Raw genomic sequence first — 26,723 nt, 5'->3', positions numbered from 1 at the left:
TGGTAGATAGAAGAAGAGAAAAATAACTGGCGGCTTCCTCACACATTGGAATATTATCCAGAAGTGAAAATGGAGGAACTACAGCCACAACTAATAGTGTGCTCACACCTTAGAAACATAATATCGAGTGCCAAAAGCAAACACAGGAGAATACGTACAGTGAGCTATGACTTTCATCAACCTCAGGAACAAGCACAGCTAAAAAAAAAATACCCTGTTTAGGAGGGACCTGTACCCTGAAAAAAAAACAAGGAAAAGATAAACACAAAATTCAGAAAGGGAGAACAGGTGAGTGAACAAAGACATGGGCAACGCTGTGGTTTTTGGGGTAAGGGCTGGGCTCACGGGGGTCCACGTTACGTTCACAGCTGACCTTTAACAACACGACACCAGAGTTAGGGGCATCAATGCCCCACACAGTTGAAAATCTACCGGTAACTTTCAACTCCCCCAAAACCTAACTACTAGTAGTCTACAGTTAACCAGAAGCCTTACTGATAACATAGTCAATTCACACATATTTTATATACAATATGTATTATATACTGTATTCTTACAATAAAGTGAGCTAGAGAAAAGAAAATGTTATTGACAAAATCATAAGGAAGAGAAAACATATTTAGTATTCATTAGGTGGAAGTGGATCATCATAAAGGTCTTCATCCTCATCATCTTCACGTTAAGTAGGCTGAGGAAGAGGAGGGGCTGGTCTTGCAGTCTCAGGGGCAGCAGAGGCAGAAGACAATCTGGGGATAAGTGGACCTGGGCAGGTGAAACTCATGTGGTTTAAGGGTCAACTGCGTTTCTTTTTTCTTTTCTTTTCTTTTTTTACTTTTCTCTTTTCTCTTCTCTTCTCTTCTCTTCTCTTCTCTTCTTTTCCTTTCCTTTCCTTTCTTTTCTTTTCTTTCCTTTTTTTTTTGAGTCAGGGTTTCATTCTGTCACATAGGCTAGAGTACAATGGGATCGGCTCACTGCAGCCTCAAACTCCCAGGCTCAAGCCATCCTCTGGCTTCAGCCTCCTGAGTAGCTGGGACTACAGGTGTGCACCACTGCCACACTCAGCTAATTTTTATTTTTATTTTTAGTAGAGATGGGGTCTGGCTATGTTGCCCAATCTGGTCTCAAACTCCTGGGCTCAGTGATCTTCTTGCCTCGGCCTCCCAAAGTTTTGGGATTATAGGTGTGAGCCACTGTGCCCGGCTGTCAACTGTGTTTCAAAGTATACATATACTTTGTAGTCCTCAAATATCTAATAAAAATGCACATTTGATCAAGTCAGTCCTGTTGAAAGCCCCTTCCATTCCGAAGTCCTACGAGCCCCGTACTTTGCCTGTGATTCTTGTCTCACGATCTTCTCCTGGCATTCTGTACCCACTGAGCACCTGGCAGTCCCTTGGCCATGCCCCACATGTACCCACCCTGGGGCCTGTGCACTTGCTGGTCTGTCTGCCAGGAATGCTCTTTTTGGGCCTTCTGGCTCATTCTCCTCCTTCAGCTCAAGCGTCTCCTCTTCAGTGAGAACACCCCCCATGACCTTGTCTCAAGGTGGGCCCTCTGGTGTCCCCTGGAGCCTGCTGCCCCCTGCACTCCTCCATAAACAAAAGTGGGGTCCTTTCTGGTCACTGCCTGCTGGACACTGGCCCCAACTGGTGCAGATTGGATGCTTAGTGCTCACATGCCTCCTTCAGCCGAAGGGAGGGCTGAGGACACCTCTGTCTAGTGCCGTACCTGCCAGAGTCACACAACAATATGGAGCACTAGGACCAGTGGCCTAGTTTGAGGGCCCAGTGCAAATTGAAAATACATGGCCCCTTGTTCAAAAAGTTTTAAGAATTTCAAGACGATGATGGCAGAGTGTTAAGGCCAGTGTGGGGCCCTTCTGAGTGTGGGACCGTGTGCCTGACTGCACGGATGGTGTGCCCAGGAAGCCCGCCCTTGGGGCCAGATGGAAGCCTTATCAAACGCTGCAGGGCTGGGGGCCACAGTGGCTTGGCCTTAGTCTAAATGGGTCTGACCTTCTAGGCCGAGCTGCCTCCTTGAGGCCCAGGCTGAACCCAACACATCTAGGTTGGAACTCAGGCCCTGCCCCTTCTGACTGAGGTGGCTTTGGGTAAGAAGCCTCGGTGCCCTCGTCTGTGGCGGGGTCAGAGACATGTTGGGGGGAAAGGGGTGAGGTGGGTTGAGAGCCTCACGGGGGGTCGCACACACAGGAAGGTGTGACCCATGCCAACACCACCTCCTATAGCAACACAGAACCAGAAACCTGTGCCTTCCACACTGCGCTGTGGCCTGGCACCTGGCTGGGGTCCCCGCATGCCCTTGTCTCCCCAGCCACTGCCAGGGCCATCAGCGGAGTGGGACCCAGCCTCCCCACCCTCCAGCCTTGAGGTCCCCAGGTCCCCCTATCCAGGCTGGGCCCCTGTGCCCACATCCCCCATCCCTGGCCTGAGTGACAGAGGGGGCAGTGGCTGCGCTTGAGGCCCTACCCCATTGAGGTTCAATGACACACCGTCTTTAGGATAATTTTTATGAGCAGACGAGAGCAGGGGTGTTTCTATTCAGTCCACTTTTCCTAGGGTTAATGAGTTCAGGTTGGTTTTCTGAATCCTAAAAAGGCCTTTTTGTGTGCACAGCAACTGCTTTATTCAGCCATAACCTGTGCCCAGCCTGGGTCAGCCATGGGAGAGGCTGGGGAGGGACTGTGACAGTGGGGTCAGAGGGGCTCGCAGTGGACGGGCAGCCAGGCCCCAGGCAAATGGTCCTGTGGGTGCCAGGGGGCACCTGCTGTGCTTGCCAGAGGCTGTAGCAGCCCCTCAAGGGCAGGTGCCAAGCTGGGGCAGGGTTGTGGCCCAACGAGACAGCCCGGCACCTGCCCCCAGGCCAGGCAGGGGGACAGACATTGCTCAGATCATCTCATGGATGAAAACAGAATGACAAATACTGACTCAAGGCTTGGAGGAAGCCCAGCGAGGGGGCTGCCTGAGGCTGGGAGCTCAGAAGGCCCACCTGGGAAGCGACAGGGGAGAGAAAGGTGGGCCCCGTGGGCCTGAGCAACGGCAGGTGCAAGGGTCCCGAGGTGAGTGGGCTCCACGTGGCCGAGGAAGACACAGAGCTAGTGTTGGGGGTCAGCATGGGGCAGACAGGCCGGGAGGGTGCAGGGGCCAGAGCACGCCCTGAGGCTCAGGTGAGCCGGGCCGTTTGGTCTTTATCCTGACACCAGAAGCCCTTGGGGTGTTACAGGCAGAAGCTGCAAGGAAGAATGGAGCTGTGCGTGGGAGAGTGGAGGAGGGCCAGGGAGACCCTGAGGGGATGCCCCTTAGGGGGCCAGGCCAGGGTGGGTGAGGCCTGAGCCTGGCATGGAGGAAAGGGACCCCCTACGAGCGGTGCTGAGGACGAGTGGTCAGTTAGACTCCGGCCAGTGTCCAGTGAAATAAAAAACAAGTAACTCAAACTATGTAAAAAAGAAAATTCACGATGCAAATCTGCATATGTATATTAGAAGGTCTGAACTTGCAGACACTAGCCAGTGACAGGGGCCCTTTGAGGAGTGAGGCCATGCAGGGGACAGCTCGAGAAAGACAGGGCTCCAGGGTCAGCAGCCTGGACACCAGAGGTCACAGGATCGGGGATGAGGAGGGGGTTGGCGGGCCTATGGGAGCTGGTGAATGGGGCCTCCTGGGGGTGAGGGGGCACGCAGCGGGTGGAGGCTGAGGGGCAGATGCGGGTTTCAGGGAAGGAAGCTGTAGCAGGACCGAAGCCTTAGGCCTGGCCACAGCTGCCCTGGAAAGTGGGTTCTCCCTGGGGGAGTCTCCCTGCCATGGGGAGGGGGCCCACTAGGAGGCCCAGGGAACAGATGCCTTGCATCATGTCCACAGATGGGGTGCTAAAACAAGACGAATCTACATTCTTGTCCTGCTGGAGGCCATGAGTCTGGGCTCAAGGTGCAGGCTGGGTTGGTTCCTTCTGAGGCTGGGCTGGGATTGTTCCAGGCCTTTCTTGTGGCTTGTAGATGGCCACCTTCTCCCTGCGTCTCTTCACATTGTCTTCCTTCGACGCAGGTCTGTGTCCAAATGTCCCCTTTCTATGAGGATACTCGTCATGCTGGATGAGGGCCCACCTGCATAGCCTCATTTTAACTTGATGACCTCTGCAAAGACTCTGTCTCCAAATGAGGTCACACATGCTGAGGCCCTGGGGGTCAGGACTTCAACATATGGATTTGGGTAGGGACACAATTCAACCGGCAGCACTGACTGAAGATCACACGGCTGGTGGAGAAGGGACCTCGTGCAGCCTCTATTAATAGATTCTCATATTAAAAGAGAAGTCTCATGCAGAGAAGCAGAATTCCCTGTACACACACCTCAATCATTTCTCTCCCTTCTCGGCAGCAACGACTGTTATCGGTTTGTGCATCTCTCCAGATCTTTTCCTGTGGGGGCATATGCATAAATATATGTCCCGAGGAGGGGTGCAGTAGCGGGCTGTTTTTAAAATAAAATTTAAATCCCTGTTATGATGAAAAACCTGGCTAATGAAAATTACGTTTCAAAACAGACTGAGGCGTTTTCATGCTAACTATGGCGTTCTTTGTCTCATTTGCAATGGAAAAGTCCCTTGTTTCAAAAAAATGCATTATTAAGAGGCCTTACAATACAAATCACATTTTCCAATTCAATAGCGTACAAGGTCAGCCAAGCAAAGACAATGTAAGCTAGCTTCAAAAGCGTCTTGCTCAAGAGTGAAATTTGTTCGGAAGGGCAGCATTCTAATCCGAGCCGTGGGGTAGGCTGGTTGTGGCGTTGCTGAAATTTCAGCCTCCAAAATGAACCCCTTCGGTAATTGAGAACCTATTAAAGGAGCTTAAATGCAGTTTCAGATATTGCATTTCCTGATTAACAAGGATATAATTTCTTGAAGAAAGAAAGAAAAAAAGGATTCTGTTAATATCATTGGTTTTCCTGAATCGGCCCTTGTACAGGAAGAAAGGCCAGGGGCTGCTGGCCTGGAGGGAAGCTGATAGGGACACACTTGGGTGGGAAGAGGGTGTTGAGGGCCCGGCAGGGCAGAGGCAGGAAGCCCGGGAGAGTCTGTCTGGCCTGGCCACCTGAATTCTGTTTGGACCTCGAGACCAGCTGAAGCCACACCTCCCAGCCTGATAACCTTGGTCTCCACCTGCAGTCAGCCTCCCTGGTTGCAGGTGCTGAGCTAGAGCCATCTCTAGAACATGCCTCCTCCTCCCCTGTGCAAAAGCTCCTCTGTCATTGGAGACACATCCCCATGTGCCCTCCTGGTGGGCATCATCTGCAGCCCCTGGCACTGCTTTTGGCCCCCTGAGGCCATGGGCACCTGCCTCACATCTCTTCCTCCCTTCATGGAGTCTCATCTCCATCCCACATCTGTGGGTGGCTGGTTCCCATCTTGGCTGCAGAACCCTTTAACTTCTCATTTCATCCCAATAATCAGGACACAATTTTGGCTGCTCTGATGCAGACCCACAGTAACAGTCATTGCAATGAGGTGGAAGTTGACTTTTCTGTGGGAGGGAGAGTTGGGGCCAGTGTGATGGCTCTGCCCAGGTTCCTTCTGGTGTGTGGCTCTGCCCTATCCCTAGGTGTGACCTTCATCGGCATGGTCCAGCTGAGCTCACAGCAGGTCTGTATTTCTACCAGGGGAAGGAAAACAGGGGCTGTGTGTCCTCCTGGGGGCCACACTGCTGGCCACACTTAGCTGCAAGGGAGGTGGGGAAACCTTCTACCACCTCTGGACGGCACATGCCCAGCTAAGACAGGGCTTCGCCACAGTGAGAGAGGACGGGAATGGAACCCAGGGGAAGCCTGCAGCATCCCCACACCTCCCCTCAGTTGACCACACCTATGGCGACACCTGTCTAGGAGGAATTTTCTCCTGCAATAACCCTCAGCCTCCAGTTGCTCAGTCTCTTCTCATGCTGGCCTTACCTCTGCAATTTGGTCTCAGAAATATCAATCACCCCATCCCACTTCCTTGCCCTGAAGAGCTGTTGGATTGGGCACCAGAACTGCCCTTGGACAAGCTATGGCTCCTTCCTCCCTCCATCCACCTCAGTGCCCTTCCCAAGCACGTTCATAGGAAGAGGCTCCTGGCTCCTACCTGCTCCTGCTCTGTGGGCAATGCCCCCTCACACCCTGCTTCTGCCCCAAGACAATGGAACTGCACCCTCAGCAGGAGGGCACCCCTGTGCCAAACACCCCGCCCGTCCCTGTCTCTCCTCTCTCCAGCTTCCCTCCCTAGCCCCATCTCCCTCTCTGTCTCTCTTGAGCCTTCAACCTCTTTTATTTCTCTCATAAGTATGCAAACCTGCTCCACTGTCTCTCACCCTCCCTGGCCTCCCTTTGTTCATTTACTCTTTCAACGGATATTTTGTATGTGTGCCTACTACAGACCGGGCACTTCCATCTCACACCAAGATTTAAAAAAAAAAAAAAAAAAAGTAAATATTTTAGTTTTTAAATAGAGCCAGAGCCTAGAAAAACAAAAACAAATTCCAAAGTGCTCTACACTGAATGGCACAAGGTGAAGCTTCTTTCTCCTTCTACCCTAGTCCCTCCCTCCCAAAGCAAAAATTATTATCAGATTTTTCAGCATTTTTTCTGGGGGAAAATGCATACGTGAATTTAAAGCACTCTGTTTTGATTTTTTCACTTAATTTGTAGAGACAGTTTCCCATCAACACAAAGTCATCTTTCTACTACGTTCTCTTTCTGGCTGTAAGATGTTCCCATCTGTGGACACATCACAACAGATTCAGTCAACATCTAATGAGGGGCATGCTGGGACTCCTGGCATTTGCTACCCTCCTACCCCAAGCATGAATGTCACCAGTGGGATCCCGGGGGTCATATTCGGCCCACTCTGGGCCAAGGGCACCCTGATGGCTCTGTTTGTGTTCACCTCTCCATCCCCAGCCCCAGTCCTGCACCTGGCTCATAGCAGGTCCTTGGAAATGCTTGAGAATGAAGCTTCACAAGCTACTTGCTACATTCTTTCATTTAATCCTTTTGGCAGTGTTTTAGTGTTTTGAGATAGGGAAGTGTCATGCCCTTGCTTTAAACGAGGGGACACCAAGGCCCCTTGTCTCTCCCTGTCCACCCAGTGGCTTTCCTTTCAGCTCACACCCTCCCCACAGCCACCCATGCTCTGAGGACATCCCATCCTTCCTGCAGGCCACACCTGTGACTGCCCCTGGACATTCATCCTGGCCAAGGAAGCCACCGTCCACCAGGAAAACCCTTCACTGCACTCCCCACTAGCCAGTTGCCCAGTCCAGGGATTTTTGCCTCTTGTGGGCTCTCCAAGCTGTCCACTTCCCCCAGCCCTCCCACTCTTCCAGATGCACCACAGCTTTGGGTGAAGCCATCAATCCTGGCCACCGCCACCCGGCCTCCCTGAGGGTTAGCACTCTGCCAGGTACCCCACAGTGTGACATGTGACATGCCCACTTTAAAGATGAACCCCTGGGAACCCCTCCTTGTGGCTAAGATCTGGAATACTACCAGTCTTATTGAAACCTCCTGTCCCATCCCCAGGGGTAACTTCAGTCCTGAAGTTTGGACAAGTCATTCCCTTGAATGATTATGATGGACCAGAGAGTCTACAGTGTCTATCTTTAAATATATTTCTTTTCTTGTTTGTAAGAGCCTCTGTTGGTGGCTGAACTGTATTCTCCCCAAATTCATATGTTAAAGCCGTAACCCCCTGTACCTCAGAGCATGACTGTATTTGGAGACAGGGCTTTTAAGGAGGTGATTAGGTCAAAATGAGGCCATTAGAGTGGGCCCTAATCCAGTCTGACTGGTGTCCCTGTAAGAAGAGGAAATTTGGACACACAGAGAGACATCACTGATGTGTACCCACAGAATAATGGCCGTAGAGGGCACAGCTAGAAGACGGACACCTGAAAGCCAGGGAGGGCAGGCTCTGCAGAAACCAACCCTGCAGACACCTTGATCTCTGACTTCCAGCCTCCAGAGCTGGGCAAGAAAGAATTTCCGATTTGTGTGAAGCCAGAGAGTCTGTGTTCTTTGTTATGGCAGCCATAGAAAGCAAATACAGACCCCCCATCCAGTTCATCTCCAAGTCCTGACAGTTCCACCTCCACACGCACAGGGGAAGAGTCTCACCTCTCTCTAACCCTACAGATATAACCAAGCCACTGTCACCACCTCCCATGGATGCATTTCCATTCAGCAACCAGAGAGCCTTTTTGAGCCCGAAAACCTGCCTCTGGCTTTCCAAAGCCCTTAAGCTTGGCTGTGACCCTCTTTGTGGCCTGCTCATCCCATCCTCTTGTCCCGTTACTCTCTAGCAGCCATCCCGACTTTCCTTCAGTTGGTTCCTCTCATCCTGGATCTTCTAGCACTGGCTCCTTTTCATCTCTTAGGACTGGGCTGCAATGTGGCCTACTCGGAGAAGCCTTCCAGATACGCCCCATCTAATAGCCCACCTCCCTGGTCACTCTCCCCACTCCCTTTCTCCTCTCCTCTCACAGTACTTGTCACCATCTGCCATTGTCTTGTGTTTTTTTGTTTTGTTTTGTTTTGAGTCAGAATCTCACTCTGTCACCCAGGATGGAGTACAGTGGTGCAATCTCAGCTCACTGGAACCTGTCTCCAGGGTTCGAGCGATTCTCCTGCCTCAGCCTCCCAAGTAGCTTGGATTACAGGCGCCCACCACCATGCCAGGTTAATTTTTGTATTTTTAGTAGAAATGGGGTTTCACCATGTTGGCCAGGCTGGTCTCGAACTCCTGACCTCAAGTGATCCACCTGCCTCGGCCTCCCAAAGCACTGGGATTACAGGCGTGAGCCACCGCACCTGGCCTTTGGTGTGTTTGTTTTCTAATCTGTATGTCCTACCTCTGCCCCATCCCACCAACTAGATTGCAAGTCCCATGAGGTCTACGCCAGGCTCATTTTGTTCCCTGTTATATCCCTGGGGTGTAGAACAGTGCCAGGCACGTAGTCGGCACCCACTGAATGCTTGTTGAAGAACTGAGTACTTGAATGAAGAGACATTCTCACCACTGATTTGAAGTTATAGGACGTTATCTACAAACATAGTAAAGACATGCTTACTCATTTAAGCTCTCCTAAATTAGAATTTGAAGTAGAGAGAGAAAGAAGTTTGTCTTTGTATTTAAGCAGAACAAAAAAAAAAAAAAGAACTTTCTAAGCAAATTATCTACGTAAACAGGGAATATGTTTCACCCACTTAATAATGAAGTCCAGCAGCTCTGGTCTCAAACACTCTTAGAAGCTCTTTAGCAATAAATATGCAAATTACAAATTATTCCATGTTCTTGTTGAAGCTCTTACAGGGCTCTAGAGATTCAGGGGCCCAACCTCTCTTCCTTAGGGCCCCGTCAGCAACAATAATGAATGTCCTGGGTGGCAGTGGACATGACTCTTTATATGGGACCGGAATTCCAACTTTTCTGGAAGTCAGGCTTCCCCTAACCATCATCAGAGGCAGAAATGCACGTCTCTGAATTTCCCTAAGGCAGCATTTACAGTCCCTGAAAGGTTGGAGGTGGGGTTTCCTAGCAAAATGCAGCTAGCCACTCAATCATGTAGGTTATGATCTTCTCGGAGATTTTGTTGGTTACCTTGAAGTGATTTCCTGCAAGAGGCAGACGGAAATGCAAAAGTATTGCAAGACTGTGGGATAAACAACAAATCCAAATGCTGATCATCATAAAAGCCCAGGTACTTTCACTCACTGGCAAGTTGGTCTTAATTTCAGTCTGTGGGTTGCTGTTAAGGAAATTGGAGTCCATCAGAATTTGGTTAAAGCTGATGGGCCAAACAGTAGACTTCAGTTTCAAACTATCTAGAAACCACACCCAACCACGAAAAACACATGTTAAAGCAACTCTAATTGTACATTTCAAAGAACAAGTAATTTTGTTTTACTGTGGTCACTGGTAATTCCAGGCTAAATACAGCCATGTCGTGCTCTCCTGTATCTACACATACTTTTGGAAAAGAGTAGGGTTGGGTGTGAGCTATTGCTTTTCCTCCCTCTTTCTATATGATTTAATATTGAGGCTTGGGGGAGGCAGCTCAGATTTTGTATTTAATGCACATTGAGCTCTAGGGGTAGTGAACAACAGGGGTATACAGCACATATACTATTTAGCCAACTGTTCAGAGGGCATGGTCTCAAACTTTGTAGGCATATAGGTTAGCTGCTTTGGTTGTAAGCAACAGAAGCAACATCTGACTCATGTAAGCTAAAAAGGGACTTCTTGCATGGGCATGGATCCAAGGGATGCTCTGGGAGTGCAGTTGGTGGGAACCACTCTGCACTTCCTCCAGGACACTCCGTGGGCAGAATGTGCTTAGCTTCTGGTCACTGCCCTTAAAGTTCAAAGTCCTGGAGCAAGCATCCCATGAGCCTATCTGAAGACTGACACCTCAGGTGGAGATGAAGCACCTTGACTGACAAGTCCTCTAGGACTGGATTCAGTGAAATTCTGCTATAGCAAAAGAAGGAGGAATGGAGCCCAGGCAGGCAAAACTGGTACCTGTCCACTGCAGTTTTGTTTCTAGCAGAGAAGGACTTGAGATGGGGGAGAGGAGAGAGCAGATTGCTCAGGGCAAAGGCTTCACGGCTAATGGTACCAACAAGTAGCCCAATGCATCTCCCTGGCTTTGGTAAAGGATCCAACCTTCCCTGGCTCTTCTCTGTGATGAGCAAGAGGTCTTCTTGCCTCTGAGACAACCATGTGAACAGATTGTTAGCACCTCAGGGCCTCCGGGGAGCAGTGAGTTCTGGCCTTATTGGGTCTGGCCTTTCACGCATTCTGGATGTTTCCTGAGCAGCCATGAGTCCACCAGGCGGCAGTCTTCCCAGGCTTCTTCTTCTTCAGAAGCACCCTAGCCCAGTGGCGTCCATTTCTTCAGGTGTCAAGTGGTGATAAATAGCAGTACCTAAACCACAAGACAGTTGTGTAGAAATAATATAATGCTCCTACAGTGTTTCATAAGGGCAAGTGCCCAATGGACGTTACGTATTGCTGACATTGATCCACCCACAGCTACAGTGTAGCCTCAGTCACACTAGTGGGGTTCCAGTTCCCTGTTCTGAAGCCCCATCCACAAGACTGAGGGCACCTTTGGCAAGCACCTCTCCTCACAGCAGGGAGGGCACAGGGCCTTATCTAAACATCTGGATGTTTGGGGCCCTGATGTTCCCCAAATCCATTCCCAGGAACTTCGGTCTGCCTAAGAGCATCTGGACTACCCAGGACCCCCAGTTCTGTAGGTGATCCCACTTCTGACACCAGGACCAAGTCCTGCAGCCAGGTCAGGTTTCACTTCGCCAACCTCAACCTCTGTTACATTTCTAACCAGCCTCTCTTGCTGAAGTCCTAGCAAATTCAGGAGGTTACAAGACTGTGAAGCTGCAAACCCAGCTCTTTTCCTTGAACCCCCAGCCTCAGATGGAACTGATCCTATAGAAAATACAGAGAAAAACATAGAGACAAAGAAAGAATTTTCTCATAATCCCCCCCTCCAAGATATAACTGCTCATTTCCTATATTTTCTTTTTTTATTTAAAAAAGGATGCCTCCTCTATGAAAACATAATTAGAATCAAATATACTATATTGTGTTTCTTTTTAAATTTTTTTACAAATTATTATTATTTTTATTTTTTGTAGAGACAGGGTTTCCCTTTGTTGCCCAGGCTCATCTTGAATTTCTGAACTCAAGTGATTCTCCCACTTTGGCCTCCCAAAGTGCTGGGATTACAGGCGTGGGCCACTGTGCCTGGCTCATTGTGTTTCTTGTTCTAACATCATGTCATAAATATCCTCCCATGTCAGTCAATTTTTTTGGATATATAATTTTTTATGTATGCATAATTCCCTCAAGATGTATTTAAGTCATTGCCTACTGGTGGGTATTTAAATTTTGGCCTCCTGACCTCCCTTCCCTCTCTGGAACCCTGGATATGGTTTGGCCCTGTGCCACTCACCTTTCAACTGTTGGATGATCACATTACTTCTCAAATTCCATTCCCCAGAAACACCTGGTGCCATCCCACCCACCAGAGTGGGCCCTTTGGATACAACACTAGGCATTTTGGGCAGAATTGCAACCCTGCAAAATATATGCTGAAGTCCTAACTCTAGTACCTCAGATTGTGACCTTATTTGGAAATAAGGTCACTGCAGGTGTAACTAATTAAAATAAGGTCCTACTGGAGCAGGGTGAGCCCTAAATCCAATATGACTGGTGTACTTATTAGAAAAGGAGATGAGACACAGTGATAGAGACACACAGGGAGAAGAGGTCCACATGGCAATGGAGGTAGGAACTGAAGTGATGGGTTTAAAGCCAGGGAATGCCAAGGACTGCTGGCAAATACCAGAAGCTGGAAGAGGCAAAGAAGATTCCCTCCTACAGGCTTCAGAAGGAGCATGGCCCCACTGATACCTTGATTTTGGATGTCTGTTGTTCCAAGCCCCCCACTTTATAGTACTTTGTTATGACAGCCCCAGGAAACAAACACAAACTCCCCAAATCCCCACTTCCCAGAAGCACCTAGTACCATCCTAGCCACCAGAGTGGGCCCTTTGGATACATCCCCAGGCAAAAGCAACCTGAGTCCCCTTGCACCTCTGGAAGCAGGAATTTGGGCTTCTCACCTCTTTACCCTTCTCTATACCCCCATCTTCCTCTGACCCATCCAGACACCATTTCTGTCTCTTTCTCCCCAGCCAAGCTCCTGATATCCCAGAAGGAGAAGGTGGCCTTGTAGCCACCCAGAAGAAGAAATGTAGCAGGTCCAAAGGCTGGAATCTGTAGGGCAGTGTCCTGTCACCTTCATAAATGGTATGAGTGACATCTACTGAGGACTTGCTCTATGTCTGCTCTGCAGTGAGCTTCCCACATGGACAGTCTTTTCTACTCAAGCAGCCCCATGGGTTAAACATCATTTTGCAAAGGAGGAAACTGAGGTGTGGAGGGATTAAGTGGTGGGCCAATCAATGGAGCAGCTGGCATGTGAGCCTGGACAATTGATTTCCAGAGCCCAGCCCATTCTGCAGTCTTTGCAGATGAACAATTAGGATCCTTCTCTCTTCAGCAACTCTCAGATTAACATTTATTTGGGGTTTTAAAAAGTTGTTCTTGCTAGCATGTCTGTGGTCTCCTACTGCAATCTTCCCCATTAAGCCATGTTATATAAACAGTCAGCTCAGATGCCTCAGAGTGTGTGTGTCTCCTGGTGCCCAGATTTTGCTTTAATTCATGGTGCTTTCAAAGGCATCAGGGCAGGGAGGTATTTGCATGAACTTGGAGCTGAACTTTCACTGGAGGGTGGCAGTTGAGGCATGAAGCTTGGTGGTCCACAAATCTGGGTTGCTGGGCTTGCTGGCTGGATGACTTGAGTGCCTGGTATCTGATATGGTTTGGCTGTGTCCCCACTCAAATTTCATCTTGAATTGTAACTCCCACAATTCCCAGGTGTCATGGGAAGAGCCTGGTGGGAGGTAATTGAATCATGGGGGCGGGTCTTTCCTGTGCTGTTCTTGAGATAGTGAATAAGTCTCATGAGATCTGAGAGTTTTTAATAAAAGGAGTTTCCCTGCACAAGTTCTCTCTCTTTGCCTGTTGCCATCCTTTTAAGACGTGACTTGCTCCTCCTTGCTTTCTGCCATGATTGTGAGGCCTCCCCAGCCATGTGGAACTGTTAAGTCCATTAAACCTCTTTCTTTTGTAAATAGCCCAGTCTTGGGTATGTCTTTATCAGCAGGGTGAAAATGGGGTAATACAATGTCCATGGCATAGAGAGGTTGTGAGGATGAAATGAAGTAATGTGCTAGCACAGTGTTCTAGCTGTCTTTTTTCTCTGAGGTAAGTTGGTCTTTCCCCCTCTCCCTGACTCTTTCCCTTCCTCTCCTTCTCCCTTTCCCTCTCCGTCTGCTACATACACACCCCCCACACCCCCCCACACACACCCCAACACACACACAAAGTGGTAATTTATGGTAGGTATATCTGACCATCTGTTCTCCCCTCTGGGGAATATACACACTTGCTAATAGCCCATGCACCCTTTGCACAGGTTTCAATGGAGTGAACATGAAAGAGAAGAGAAACAGTAACTTCTGTTTCAGGAAGCTTGGGTGAACAAACAGCAAGCTGAAAAAAACTTGCAACATATACAAGAGACATCTACTTTTCTGAATATAAAGAGCACTTACGAATCAATAAGAAAAATGGTTGGAACGTCCAATATGATGACAGCAGAAAGATGTGACCAGGCAGTTCATTGGAAAAGCAATATGGGAGGTCTATAAAACACAAATACTTGATTCTCCTTGCTCATAATTATAGGAATCCAAATCAAAACTACCAAGCATTGCCACTGGCACGATTTTTAAGAAGTAATAATAGCAAGGGTTAGTGAAGATGTAAGAAATGAGTGCTCTCCTAGGTCACCAATGGGGGTGGTGCTGGTACAACTCATTTGGAAAAAAAGCTGGCAGGAGAATTTAGCAAACACACTTCGCCACGGCAATTCCACTGCTAGGCATTTCCACTAAAATCTGCAGGCAAAGGGGAGGCTGGCAGCAGGGAACAGAGTTCTAGACAGAAGAAACAGCCTATGCGTGCATATGGAGGTTGTGGTGGGAAGGAACGCAGCTGATGGACAGGCTGGTGGGCTCTGAGTGACTGCTTCATGGTGGTGCTTCCAGCCCAGCAGCCACTATCCTCCCTAAGAAGAAAGAGAGGTTATCTGTGAAGTGTGTGGAGACAACTGTCACATGGGGATCAAGGAGCATGGGGAGGGGAGAGCACAGAGAGAGTGAACATGGCTGAGACTGTATCCATAAATCAAGAGAGATGCCGGCTGATGTGATTTACATCTTGACAGCATGCAAGGGTTTTAAATCTCAAAATGCCCCCTGAAGTGGTTGACATCCTCGATTAGATGTTGGCATTGGTGGTGGGGGGAAGAGATGAGGACAACGGAGCAGAGGACTGGCAGAGGGGAGGTGGCTGCGGAGGCCCTGGAGGAGCTGAGGAGGGCCTCGGTGGCAGGGCCCTTCAGTGCAGCTGTGACTGGGGTTCCCGTCTGCCGCTGTTTATACTATGTTGGATATATGAGCGATTACTGAGTACCTACTATGTGCCAGGCACTGTTCTAGGGACTGGGGAAAGAACTGTCGATAAAACAGGCCAGGCCTTCTTCTTGTGCAGCCTACTTTGTAGTGAGGAACAGACTGTAAACAGGGAAACAGGTAATGATAGGCCACGGTGTATGGAGAGTGAGGGGTGCCATGCAGAAAGGCAGAGCGGGGTACTGGGAAAGACTGTGTGCACATGCGTGAGTGTGCATGAGTGTGCGTGTGAGTGTGTATGTGTGTCTGTGTGCACACCGTGTGTGTGAATGTGCGTGCATGCGTGTGTGTGTGTGTGTGTGTGTGTGGAGTCAATGAGTCAATTTTAGCCTTCCTTTAGCTTTCTGGGAGGGCCTCTCAGAGAAGGTAACATCTGAGTAGATACCTGAGTGGAAGAAGGAGCCAGAAGAATGTTCCAAGCAGAGGGAAGAGGGCGTGAAGGCCCCGAGGGAGTTGTGCTGCCTATGTGGAGGCCAAGCCAGGAGCTGCCCAGGTAGTTGGTGCTGAGTGAGGAAGCAGGCAGGACCAGGGCGGGCAGGGTGCTGTGGGCCGTGTCAGGGCCTTTGGATTGGACTTTACTCAGGGGTACTAAAATTCTTCTCGTTTCCCTGATGATGAAACTGAAGACAACACTATGATATCAATGGGCACAGACGGTACCTCTAGCTTTGCCTGTCAAAGTTTCCAGTTTGCAAATGAGTCTTAGCTATACCCTTGCCTAGCTCTTCTTGGGCAAGTCACCTAGTTCTCTGGGCCTCAGTTTCTTCATCTGTCAAACGGGAGTGAAAACCTCCACCTTCCAAGAGTGTTGTAAGACGGGACTAACAACTCACCTCAAATGCTGCTGTAAGTCAGGAGCTGAGTCTGGGCCCTGGTGGACACAGAGGGCGCTCAGTAAGTACAGCCCATCACTGTCACTGTCTTTATTACCAGGCTCTGAATGGGGGCAGGGAGAAGTGAGGGATCAAAACAGCCGTTGATAGCACATGTGCTGGCTTACGGTTAGAGACTTTCAGGGCTGGAAGCAAATCCGGGCCAAGTCCTAGCCAGTGCTACTCGCATCATCCAGCTAGATTCTTGGATGCCTCCAGTGATGGGGAATTCACTACTTCTAGAGGCATCTTATTCTTACCCTGCTTTACATCCTTCAGTGAACACTCCATTGCTCTTAATATAAAGTCCAACTCTTTTCTGAGGCCCCACAACCCTCCAGAAACCAGCCCCTGCCAACCCCTGACCTTGTCCACTGTCCACTGTCCACTGTCCACCCCTTGGTCCCTCACTCTCTTTTCTTTTGCATCTAAGCTTTGCACATACTAGTCCTTCCGCCAGGAATTCTGTCTGTTCTGGCTCCTTCTCATTCAGTTAGCCCCTCCCCTTTTTTTCAAGTTCCAGGTTACATATCACCTTTCTAGGGAGGCCTTCTTGAACCTCCCAGCCTGGGCTAGATACCCCTAAAACTGCTTGGTAAAGTGCTCATCAGTCTTGTAATTAGTTGCTCATTTAAGATTTAGTTGCCCTGTTTTCCATGAAGGTGGGGAGCTGTCTGATTGGTCCTTCTGTCTTCCGCACCTCACACCAGTGAGTGGCACATACACAGGAGGGCACGCAATACACGTCCACTGAATTGAGACTCTGTCAGTGCCTCTCTGCTAGACAATTCTTCCTTTTTTTTTTTTTTGTCTCGCTCTGTTGCCCAGGCTGGAGTGCAGTGGTGCAATCTTGGCCCACTGCAACCTCCACCTCCCGGGTTCAAGCAATTCTCCTGCCTCAGCCTCCCAAGTAGCTGGGATTACAGGTGCCTGGCACCACACCCAGCTAATTTTTTATTTTTAGTAGAGACAGGGTTTCACCATGTTGGTCAGGCTGGTCTTGAACTCCTGACCTCAGGTGATCTGCCCACTTTGGCCTCCCAAAGTGCTGGGATTAAAGGCGTGAGCCACCATGCCTGGCCCAATTCTTCCTTTTAGCAAGCTCACCCTACTCCAGCAGTGAGCGCTGTCATCATCCCCATTCTGCAGATAAGGAAATTGATGATGGTAGCACTGGCAGCAGGGCTGGGGCAGAATGACAGGAGACAGCAGCAAGAAGGGTGGAGCCTGGCCCTGCATGGTGTCAGGGTTAAACCCAAGCAATTATGAATTTTGTTGCTGTTGGTATCATTTTAATAGTCGAGGTGTTCTCATGGGGAAGAAAATACAGCACCTGCCACAAGGAGACAGATGCTAAGTGACGTGTCCAAGCTCAAGCTGAAATGGCCAGTTCCTGAGAGCAGGGGCCCTGACACTTTCTTCCCCAGGTCTGGGGACTTTAGAGCAGCATCAGACTCCCTGCAGAGACAGCACAGAGGGTTCACCAGGTTCTCAGTGCTAAGTGCTGGCCATATACCATCTCGTTGAAAACTTCCAGCACTCCCTGAGGTCACAGCTATCACCATTCCCAACACACTGATTGGGCCACATGCCCAGGGAAGCTGTGTGGGTCCAGGTGACAGAACAGGAAGGTAACAAAGGCAGGGTGGGAACCAGGTCTGCCTAATTCCAAAACCACCCTCTGTGCCAACTTCAGAATTCCCTTCCTTCTCAAGAGCCCCCCAACTCAGCTTAGCTGCCCTCAAGCTCAAACCAATTTTAATGGCTTCTCCTTCCCTTTGCATTGGGCTATTGATCTTCATTTTCCAGGCTGGTTTTGGCAGTGAATCACTGTATCTTGGAAGTTTTATCAGGGGCTCATTCTGGCTTTAAGCTTTCATTAGCATAGTTAACTTCCAATACATTGCAAAAATATTTCTTCACATGTAGCTTCTAACTGCTTTGCCATCCAGATGGTTTTGAAATCAAGGAAGCTGCTGTATTTGCCTGGAGCTGGTTGTTTTGAATTTTGAGATTACAGCCTTGGTCAGAAGATAAGTGGCACAGCTGGCCACAAAGATTCCTCTTCGAGAAGCACATCACACAGCAGCAAGAGGAAGTCTCCACTGATAAATTTTGTTTGTTTGTTTTGAATAACTAATACGATTACAGGTCTCTATTCACATTAGATTTTTGGATGAGTGTATTTAAGTAATTTTCTTCTTAGTTTTTATTCTGGGTTTCAAAGCAGAGCTCCACATCAACAACTAATTTATTATGGAATAGCCTGTGATTTTTGACCTAGTTAATCTGACTCTAAATGATAACTTGCCATCGCAAAGTATATGGCGAGAGATAAAAGCAGAGCTGAAGTTAGAAAAAAAAATACAAGTGCGAAAAAAAAGCAGCAGTGATGGTTTCTCATTCCCCCCACCACCCCCAGCATAAATTGTTGAGTAATGAGATTTTTAAAAGCCAGAAATTGCTGTGGAGTGAACCAACACTGGCAGCTGGAGAACTGGCACCAGACATATCCGGCCTGACAGTGTTTGAAGGAAGGTTCGCTGCAGTGGGTGACTACCCATACAGCAGCCTGGCTTCTGCGGCCGCCATGCGGACATGTTCAGATACAAGAGGGAGGGAGAGCAAATGGGAAAAATCAACGTCCAAATTAGAAACTACCTAAGCTATGTTGTTTCTCTTGGGGCGCCACTGTGTCTTTGATTTCCTGATCGTTCAGAGCAACAATAACAAAATCTGTCTAACCCAGTGATTTTGACAGATTCATCTGAAAACTACCTGTTGGGTTTGATCTGTTCATACCAGTGATTCTCAACCGGGGGCCACTTTACCCCCTGGAGACATGTGGTCATATCTGGAGACATTTTCAGTTATCGTAACTAGGAGGAGGTGCTACTGGCATCTATAGGAAGAGGGCAGGGATGCTGCTAAGCACCCCAAAATGCACAGGACGGGCCCCTCATCCCCAACAAAGAGTCATCTGGTGCCAAATGTCAATAGCAGCAAGGTTAAGAACTCCTAACGTGTGTGTACTCAATCTGAATTCCCTTGGTTGGGTGGCTGGTGTGCCATTATATATATAGTTTCTGGAACCTGGAGACATGAAGTTCAGCCATGCCCAGCTCAGGCACCTAAATTATGTAAGTAGCTGAAGGATTAACTGGGTCCTGTTTCCTTTTACTAAAGCAAAAGGATCTCATCACCTGGTAATGTAGCCAGTGGTGAAAAGAGCTTTTCAAAGAAGGGTTCAGTGGAAAATAGTGCCCGGTGTAGAGCTGGGAGCTGCAGTGGCATGCTGAATGGCATCCTCCCCCTTTCTGGTGGCTGTGTCTGAATTGAGGGCAGGCGGCCCCCTTCTCTCGTCAGCCCCCCCGGGCACTCTTGGCTTCTCTGCTGTTGAATCTGTCTGACTTGCTGTGGTGAAAGGTCACCGAGGAGCTGGGCAGCAACACTCCCCAAGAGCCAGCCATGGCTCTACACTCACAGTGATTTCATTGGCATGACGGGAAGCTCCAGCCTGCCAAAGACAACAGCCCTGTGCTGTGACTGAGACTGCAGGTTCCTGGGGCATGTGTCCCACCACTCTAGACTATTCCATTCCCACTGGGTGCAACGGCCTGGAGGAGGCGGATGAGAGCAGATGGATACCCGGTTTCCCCATCCTGTCCTCCCTGTCTCAGCACCCAGCAGAGGTGCGCTTCCACAGCTGGCCCCCTTGTCACCCTTTCCAGTTCGCATTTTCCTGCCCTTTCGAAAGAACCAGCAGGGCTGAGGTGGTCTATTTTCACGCTGATGATCAACTAACTCTGTGGCCAAGGACAGCTGTGTGACCTCTCGCTCCCAGACTGGCAGGGGAAGCGGACCCTGGATGAATGTCCCTTTCGACAGGTGCATCTGCAACTCTTCAAGCTGCGGAGGCACCCTTCCTTGACCCTCCTTCAGACCCCTGCCAGTTCTTCTCAAAACAGCTTGCTTAGAAATTTGGGGGCTGGGAAGAAAAGACTGTGATTGAAGAGCTCCTCGAAGTGACTTAGACTTTGCTCCTCGGCTATACATGGAGCAGAGCGTGCTCTGTGGGACCGCGCAGCCCCTCTTCACCCTGGGGTTCTCGGCTGCCATTCCCTGAACACGAGCTCAGTGCAGGCAGCAAGTGGAGTGCTCCTCCTGCACACGCTCTCGTAATCTTCACAATCATCCCAGACGGAGGAGGGGATTTTGTGAGCCCATTTGACAGGAAAGAAAGTCAAGGCTGAGAGAGCCGATGGCCATGCTTACCCAAAGCCAGACGGGTTGATACGATGTTGATCTGGGCTTCCCAGCCAGGTGGTCTAACTCTAGGGCCAGAATTCTTAGCCCTTCATAATGTGAGGGTGCTTGGGGATGAGCCCCCAGCTGGGCACACTTCAACTGTGGTTACTGTCATTTTTGTCAGTGGTGACTGGGCCCCTGTGATGGCACACTCCAGTCAGCTGGCCTTTGTACAGTTTTGTCTACCCTACTCCCCACCCCCACGAAGAGCCACCAGGGAACCCCTTAGTCCTGGAGAAGGCATTGCCTACTCTACCAGGGGTTCCTGAAACCCCTTGGTCCCCTTTGTCAGGCCTGCTGGGCACAACTCGAGTCTGGGGTCACTGCGCGCTCCCTAGCTTCTCCCCGAGTCCGGCTGCAGGACGAAGCCCCGACCCCGCACAGGTCAGGATTCTGTGGGCAAAAACAACCCCAGTAACCTTGGTCTGAGGAGCCGGGCTTGTCCTGCACCATGGGGGTCTCAGTGGGCCTGGGATCCTCCTGCATCTTCTTGGAGGCCCCGTTCCCACTGGGCCCGGCACAAAGGGCAGCTCTGGGTACCTACAGGCCAGGCCCCGACTGGCGCAGAGTGTGCAGGGGCGCTCATATTGCGCAGTGACGCGACTCCTTCCCGCAGGGCCCAGGAAGCTCCTGGAGGCGAGCCGGTGCCGGCCAGGTGAGACTGGAGAAGGGCGCGCAGGGCGCAGCATAGCAGCCGCGTGCGCCGGCCCAGGGCCGTAGTCCCCAGGGGCCCGGCCCTTAGGGGACATTAGACGGCGAGCTCCCTCCCTTCCGAACTCAGTCAGTTTGCCGGGTGGGGGAGGGTGGCACCTACCTCCCAAAAGCACCAGGACGCAAGCGTAGGGGAGCATGGCTGCGGGCATCCCGTCGGGGCTGGCAGGACCGCCCGCCGGGCGCCGCCAAGGTGCTCAAGGGGAGGCGCGGGCGCAGGGCTCTGGGACGGCTGCGGGCGCCGGCGGCCAGGCTGGGGTCCTGTGAAGAAGTTGCGAGGGTCCTGCGCCCCCCTCGGCGCTCACACGCGCTCAGCCTTCCCGGCTGTTGATAGTTGTAAGCGGAGCTGCGCACTCATAGGTCCAACTCGCCAGAAGAGGTGGAGACAGCCCCCGGCGAGGCGCGCACAGCCCCCTGGTGCAGCTCCTGCCATTCAGACCCCCAGCCCTCCCCCAGATGTCCGTCCCCTGGCCGTCGCCTTCCCCAAAGTCTTCGCAGTGGGCAAGGAGCCCTCCCCCAAACTCTGGTCCCGGCCAAGCCAGAGCGATGCGCTCCTTGCGTCAAAGCGCACCCCTAGCCAGGCCGTTCCCCGGAAGGGCAAGCGGGGCGGGGAGTTCCTCTAAGCCCCGCCAGTCCTGGGACCCCTGAAGTTTCTATTCAGGTCTTCCAGCTACTCCTGGAAAAGTCGCGTCAACTTGGATCCCAGCAAACCCACAAGCGCAGTGAAAGTGGCCAACCCGGTCGCCTAGAAGCCAGCCCTGGCCTCTGTCAGTAAATGAGGCCGTCACCCCCTCCCCACCACACCCAAACGCATCTAGGCAAAGTGTGGAGCCGACCAGGCGGGTTTTCCTCCTCCTCCCAACTCCTCCTCCTGCCCCCCCCCCGCCACCCAAATCTCATCTGAGTGAGTCAGCTGAGGGTGGCAGCTCAGAGGCGAGGCAGCCGTGAGGCGGAGGACAGGCTGGGGGATCCCAAAGGGTGCGCTCCGGCCCCCACCCCGGGCACTGGGACTCTGGTGGCACCCTGGGTGGCAGGCAAGCCTTGAAGTCAAGTGCACGAGCCTTGGAAAGGAGGACCGGGAGAGTTATGGCATTTATGAATGAAGAAGAGAAAGAGAATCACTCGGATGGGAAAAGTTAACTGGATTGTTCCCACCTGCAATGGATCACCGGGTAACTGCAGTGGGACCGAGGGGGCGAGGCTGCGGGCTGGGGATGTGCGGATTTCCTTGTGTTGCCATGAACCCAGAGAGGGAGAGGGAGAAGATGGAAAGAGAAAGGAAAAAGGGAAAAAAGTAAGAGGGGAGAGAGGCTAAAAGAGAGGATGAAGAGAGACAGAGAAGAGAGACCTGAGAGAAGGAGAGAAAGAAAGAGACAGAAAGAGAAATGAAAGTGAGGAAAGGGGAACCAGGCAGAGAAAGAGAGAGAAAGGGGAGGGAAGAGAGAGGGAAAAGGAAGGAGGGAGTGAAATCAACAGAAAAAAGAGAACCAGGAAGGAGGAGGGAGGGGGAGAGAGAGAGAGAGAGAAGAGAGAAGAGAGAAGAAGAGAGAAGAGAGAAGAAGAGAGAAGACAGAGATGCGGTCTCCCTGGGGAAAGGTTTGGAGAACTGGGCCAGACCCATTTCCTGGGACTCACGAGTGAGCAGTCCACTTGCCCCTCTGAAGCATTTTATAGACTCATTTGTCCCACTTTTGTGGGCTGATCATCCCACATGGGAGCAGGGGACACCACCTCACCTTTTGATTTCTTACCAGAAACTTGGGTGAGGCTTCCAGGAGCCACAAGAGCCCTTCAATCCACCCAGGGACCCCTGACGTGGGCCCACCAGCCGTCCTTAGCTTTCCTCTCCAGAGGCAACAGGGAATAGGAAAAAGCCCAGAGCAAGGCCACAGCATGATCTTACGCAAATGGAAATGTGAGGAAAACGATCAATTTGCTTCCTGAAAATGACATTTTTTTTTTCTGGTTTCTATGAGACTCGAGATGGCCTTGCTGAAACTGAAATCAGTATGAGCTTTCCCTGGCAGACAGTGGCCATTGTCACATATTAAATTCTCATGAAAGGGATAACTTTGTGGGCAAGAGGAGAGTTGTGCAGGGTGATTATTTATAATTGCATAATTGTCATTATTTGTGGCAATTATGTGTCTTTCAATGTACAAAATTTACAATTATGGGTAGTTTAAAAACTACATGCTAAGGCTGGGCGCCGTGGCGCATGCCTGTAATCCCAGCTCTTTGGGAGAGCCAGGCGGGTGGATCACCTGAGGTCAGGAGTTCAAGAGCAGCCTGGCCAACATGGTGAAACCCTGGCTCTACTAAAAATACAAAAATTAGCTGGACATGGTGGCGGGCATCTGTAATCCTAGCTACTCCAGAGGCTGAGGCAGGAGAATCACTTGAACCTGTGAGGCGGAGGTTGCAGTGAGCCGAGACCGTGCCATTGCACTCCAGCCTGTGTGACAACAGTGAAACTCCATCTCAAAAAAAAAAAAAAAAAAATTAAAACTATATGCTATTCTGGCCATAATCATTTGAGACTTCAGTCTCTGGGCTTTCTGGATGTGGGTATTTGAAAGTCCCAGGTGGCTGATGGGGATTCAAGCATTAGTAGCTTTTTGTGGGGAGAATGGGTGTTACACTGATGTCCTATGTAGGGTCGTAATTCAGTATTTTCAGAACTTATTGTACTGCTGTTAGAGGCACGAACTTTTCCACAAAGTATGGTGCTTGTGTATTAATAGTTGTATTGGCTTATTTAAAAATGAGAGGATTTGCTGATAATTCTTGAGACTGTGGCATGGGCCAGGCGCTAGGTGGACTGAGTACTTTATATGCATGTACTTTATATCTGAACAAATTGACAAGAAGTGGGAATTATGGTCAGGCCATTTTACAAACTGGGGCAACTGAGTTCAGAGAGTTTGGGCCACTGTCCTGAGGCCAGGCAGCTGGAAGGTGGCAGAACTCCTGGATCCCTGCTTCCAGCCACCATGCTGGGTCTCCAGGACACGTCCTGTCTCACTGGGTTGTCTGCTCCTTTCCAAATCGGAGGACCCCAAAAGAAAAGGCCTGTTTTATAATAATGGCTTCTTTTCAAAGACGTGTGTGAATAATGGGGGAAACATGACTCCAAAGTACTTTTTCTCTCCAGCCTGGGCAACATGGCAAAACACCATCTCTACAAAAAATACAAAAATTCTCCAGGTGTAGTGGCACATGCCTGTGGTCCCATCTACTCGGGAGGCTGAGGTGGGAGGAACTCTTGAGCCTGCAGTGAGCTATGATTGTGCCACTGCACTCCAGCCTGTGTGACAGAGCAAGACCTTGTCTCGAAAAAAAAAAAAAAAGTGCTTTTTCTAGATCCTAGCTAAACCCCAGTTGTTGAAGCTGAGAGTTACAGGTGGGCCCTGCGGCTGCTGCATCCTCACCCTTGCGATGGGGCGACACTTGGGAGGATGTGGGCAGCTATAAAGGGCACGGGAGGCTGACAGGGCCAGCGTTCCTCACCTGGAAAGTGAAGCACAATGCAGGTGAGCTGACCCTGTTGAGGTAACACAGATTTTGCCCCACAAATAGAAAAAAGCAAAGAAAATGGACAAATAGTGTTTGAACAAGGCTGTCTTCAACTCACAAGGAGCTCAAACAAGAGCAAAAGAAGGAACCGAAGCTAAAACTCATTTATTATCTTCAAACATATATTTATTTTTAATCAAAAAAAGAAAAAAGTTATGTTGTCCAGATCTTGCATTTTGCTCAAGGAAGGGTGATATACGCTTGGTTCCTGACCTCTTTCTTACCAAGGAATCGCTTGAGAGCTTTTGAAACGGCAGCAATCACAAGGCTGTTTTGGGGAGAAGCCTCAGCTCTGTGTTGGCCGTGAGTTACATCTGTGAGCATTATCGCATCTTGGCCTCCGTAGCTGGGCTTTCCCGGGCTGTTAACTGCAGGGGCCCGCCCTGGGTGGTCAGAGCTGCTGGGGATGAGGTTTTGGGAGGATTCAGGGGGCCTTGCTGGGTGTGAGGGAAGCAGCCTTGAGTCAGATGTCCGTGAGTGGGCGCCAGCCTTCCTGCTCCGTGTTTATCTCCCACACCACCCCTTCCCCCAGAATCGAAGTCCAGGGGGAATCAGGAGGAAAGTATTGCAGAGCAGAGCCTCTCTTCCTTCCCCCTCCCCTCCAAACACCTACCTCTTCATCCTTGTCCCTGTTAAAAACACCATGGGATGATAAGATCACCCCATAAAATCTTGCTATAAAATGGTCTGTTTCCTCTGCTTGTTATCAGGGGTATCTGATCAAAGAAACGGTGCCCAGGCCTGGTTATCTAATAACAAAATAAACATCCAGGCGGCCTCCTGGGCCGAGAAAGGTAGGCGGGGGCAGCTCTGGATGAAGCAGGGGACAGACCGGGGTGGGCTGGGCCCCTCTTGGTGACCATTCCTGCCTCCTGAGTGAGCATGCTGGCTCGGCCCAGAGTCGACCAGATCCTTACAACAACCTGCATGTTACAGACGAAGAAACTGAGGCAGGGAAACCAAGTCTCTGTCCTTCAGAAGTGCCTGGTGCATCCCTGAGCCTAGCACATGCCTTGTGCATAGTAGGGGCTCGCTACACGTTTGCTGAGTGAATGAATGAGAGAACAAATGAACTATCACAGAATGAGCACTGGGTTTATCAGAAGACCTGACTTCAAATCATGATGCTACCACTTAGCCACTCACCAAGGCCCGTGCTAGGGAGAGGCAAACTTGTTCCCAGGGCTCGCCATGTAATGGGCACTCACTCTTGGGTGGGCATAGGTGCAGATAGCCCCTCTAGGTGAATGCCTTCTCATAGTTTGAGCCCTGGGTGCCTCCCCCCAGTCCTGGCCCTGCAATTCCCTCTGCATCTGTTTCTTCCTCTGTAAAATAGGATGAAGCTGTGCCACCCTCTAGGAATTAGAAGACCATGTCCAGGAATTGAGCATTGGGTGCAGGATCCAGTCTTCTCAGGCCCTGAAACCACATGGTGAGAAGTTGAAGGTCACACAGCTGGTGTGCAACGGAGCCTTGATGGAAACCTGGTCTGGGCTGGAAAGACTGGCTCCTCAGCCTGAACCTAAACTCCCTAGGTCTTGAATGGCATCTTGTTCACCTGCCTCTGGGAAGGCAGGTTGTGGAAATACCTTGGGCCGTCTGGCAACTCACCCTCCAGCCCTTAAACCTGTATAGATATTCTTGCTCATATCTATTGTGTGTATGGTGGGGGCTGGGGGATGATGGCATTGGAGGGCTTAACCTAGCACCTGGCACATAAATGTTAAGTGAATATATTTTGAATGAATGTACAAATTCGGTAGATGAATGGATGAGTGGGTGGGTGAGTGGGTAGGTGGATAAATGGATGGGTTGGTGGGTAGGTGGATAGATGTGTGAGTGGGCGAGTGGATGGGTGGATGGGCTAATGGGTGGATGGGTGGGTGGGTGGATGGATGGATGAATGGGTGAATAGATGGATAGGTGGATGGAGAGCGAGATGGATGGATGGATGGATGGATGAATAGATGAATGGGTGGATGGGTGGATAGGTGGGTGGATGGATGCATGGATGGGTGGGTGGATGAGTGGATGGGTGGTAAGTGGGTGAATGGGTTAATGGGTGGATGAGTGGGGGGGG

General features: G+C 50.4%; 1 protein-coding gene across 1 annotated transcript in view; it reads right to left on the bottom strand.

Annotated features, from left to right (window-relative positions):
• APCDD1L (APC down-regulated 1 like) overlaps window positions 1-21,894 on the bottom strand; it is a 59,021-nt gene extending 37,127 nt beyond the window's left edge. Inside the window, exon 1 of the mRNA XM_032146294.1 lies at window positions 21,171-21,894. Coding sequence (XP_032002185.1) covers window positions 21,171-21,219 — 49 coding nt within the window. The 5' untranslated portion in view covers window positions 21,220-21,894. The remainder of the gene's footprint in view (window positions 1-21,170) is intronic.
• Between the last annotated feature and the right edge of the window lie 4,829 nt (window positions 21,895-26,723).

This window comes from Hylobates moloch, unplaced genomic scaffold (genome assembly GCF_009828535.3).
Source record: "Hylobates moloch isolate HMO894 unplaced genomic scaffold, HMol_V3 SCAFFOLD_32, whole genome shotgun sequence".
Lineage (NCBI taxonomy): Eukaryota > Metazoa > Chordata > Mammalia > Primates > Hylobatidae > Hylobates > Hylobates moloch.
The sequence above is the reverse complement of the archived record's forward strand: the minus strand, read 5'-3'. Positions and strand labels throughout refer to the sequence as shown.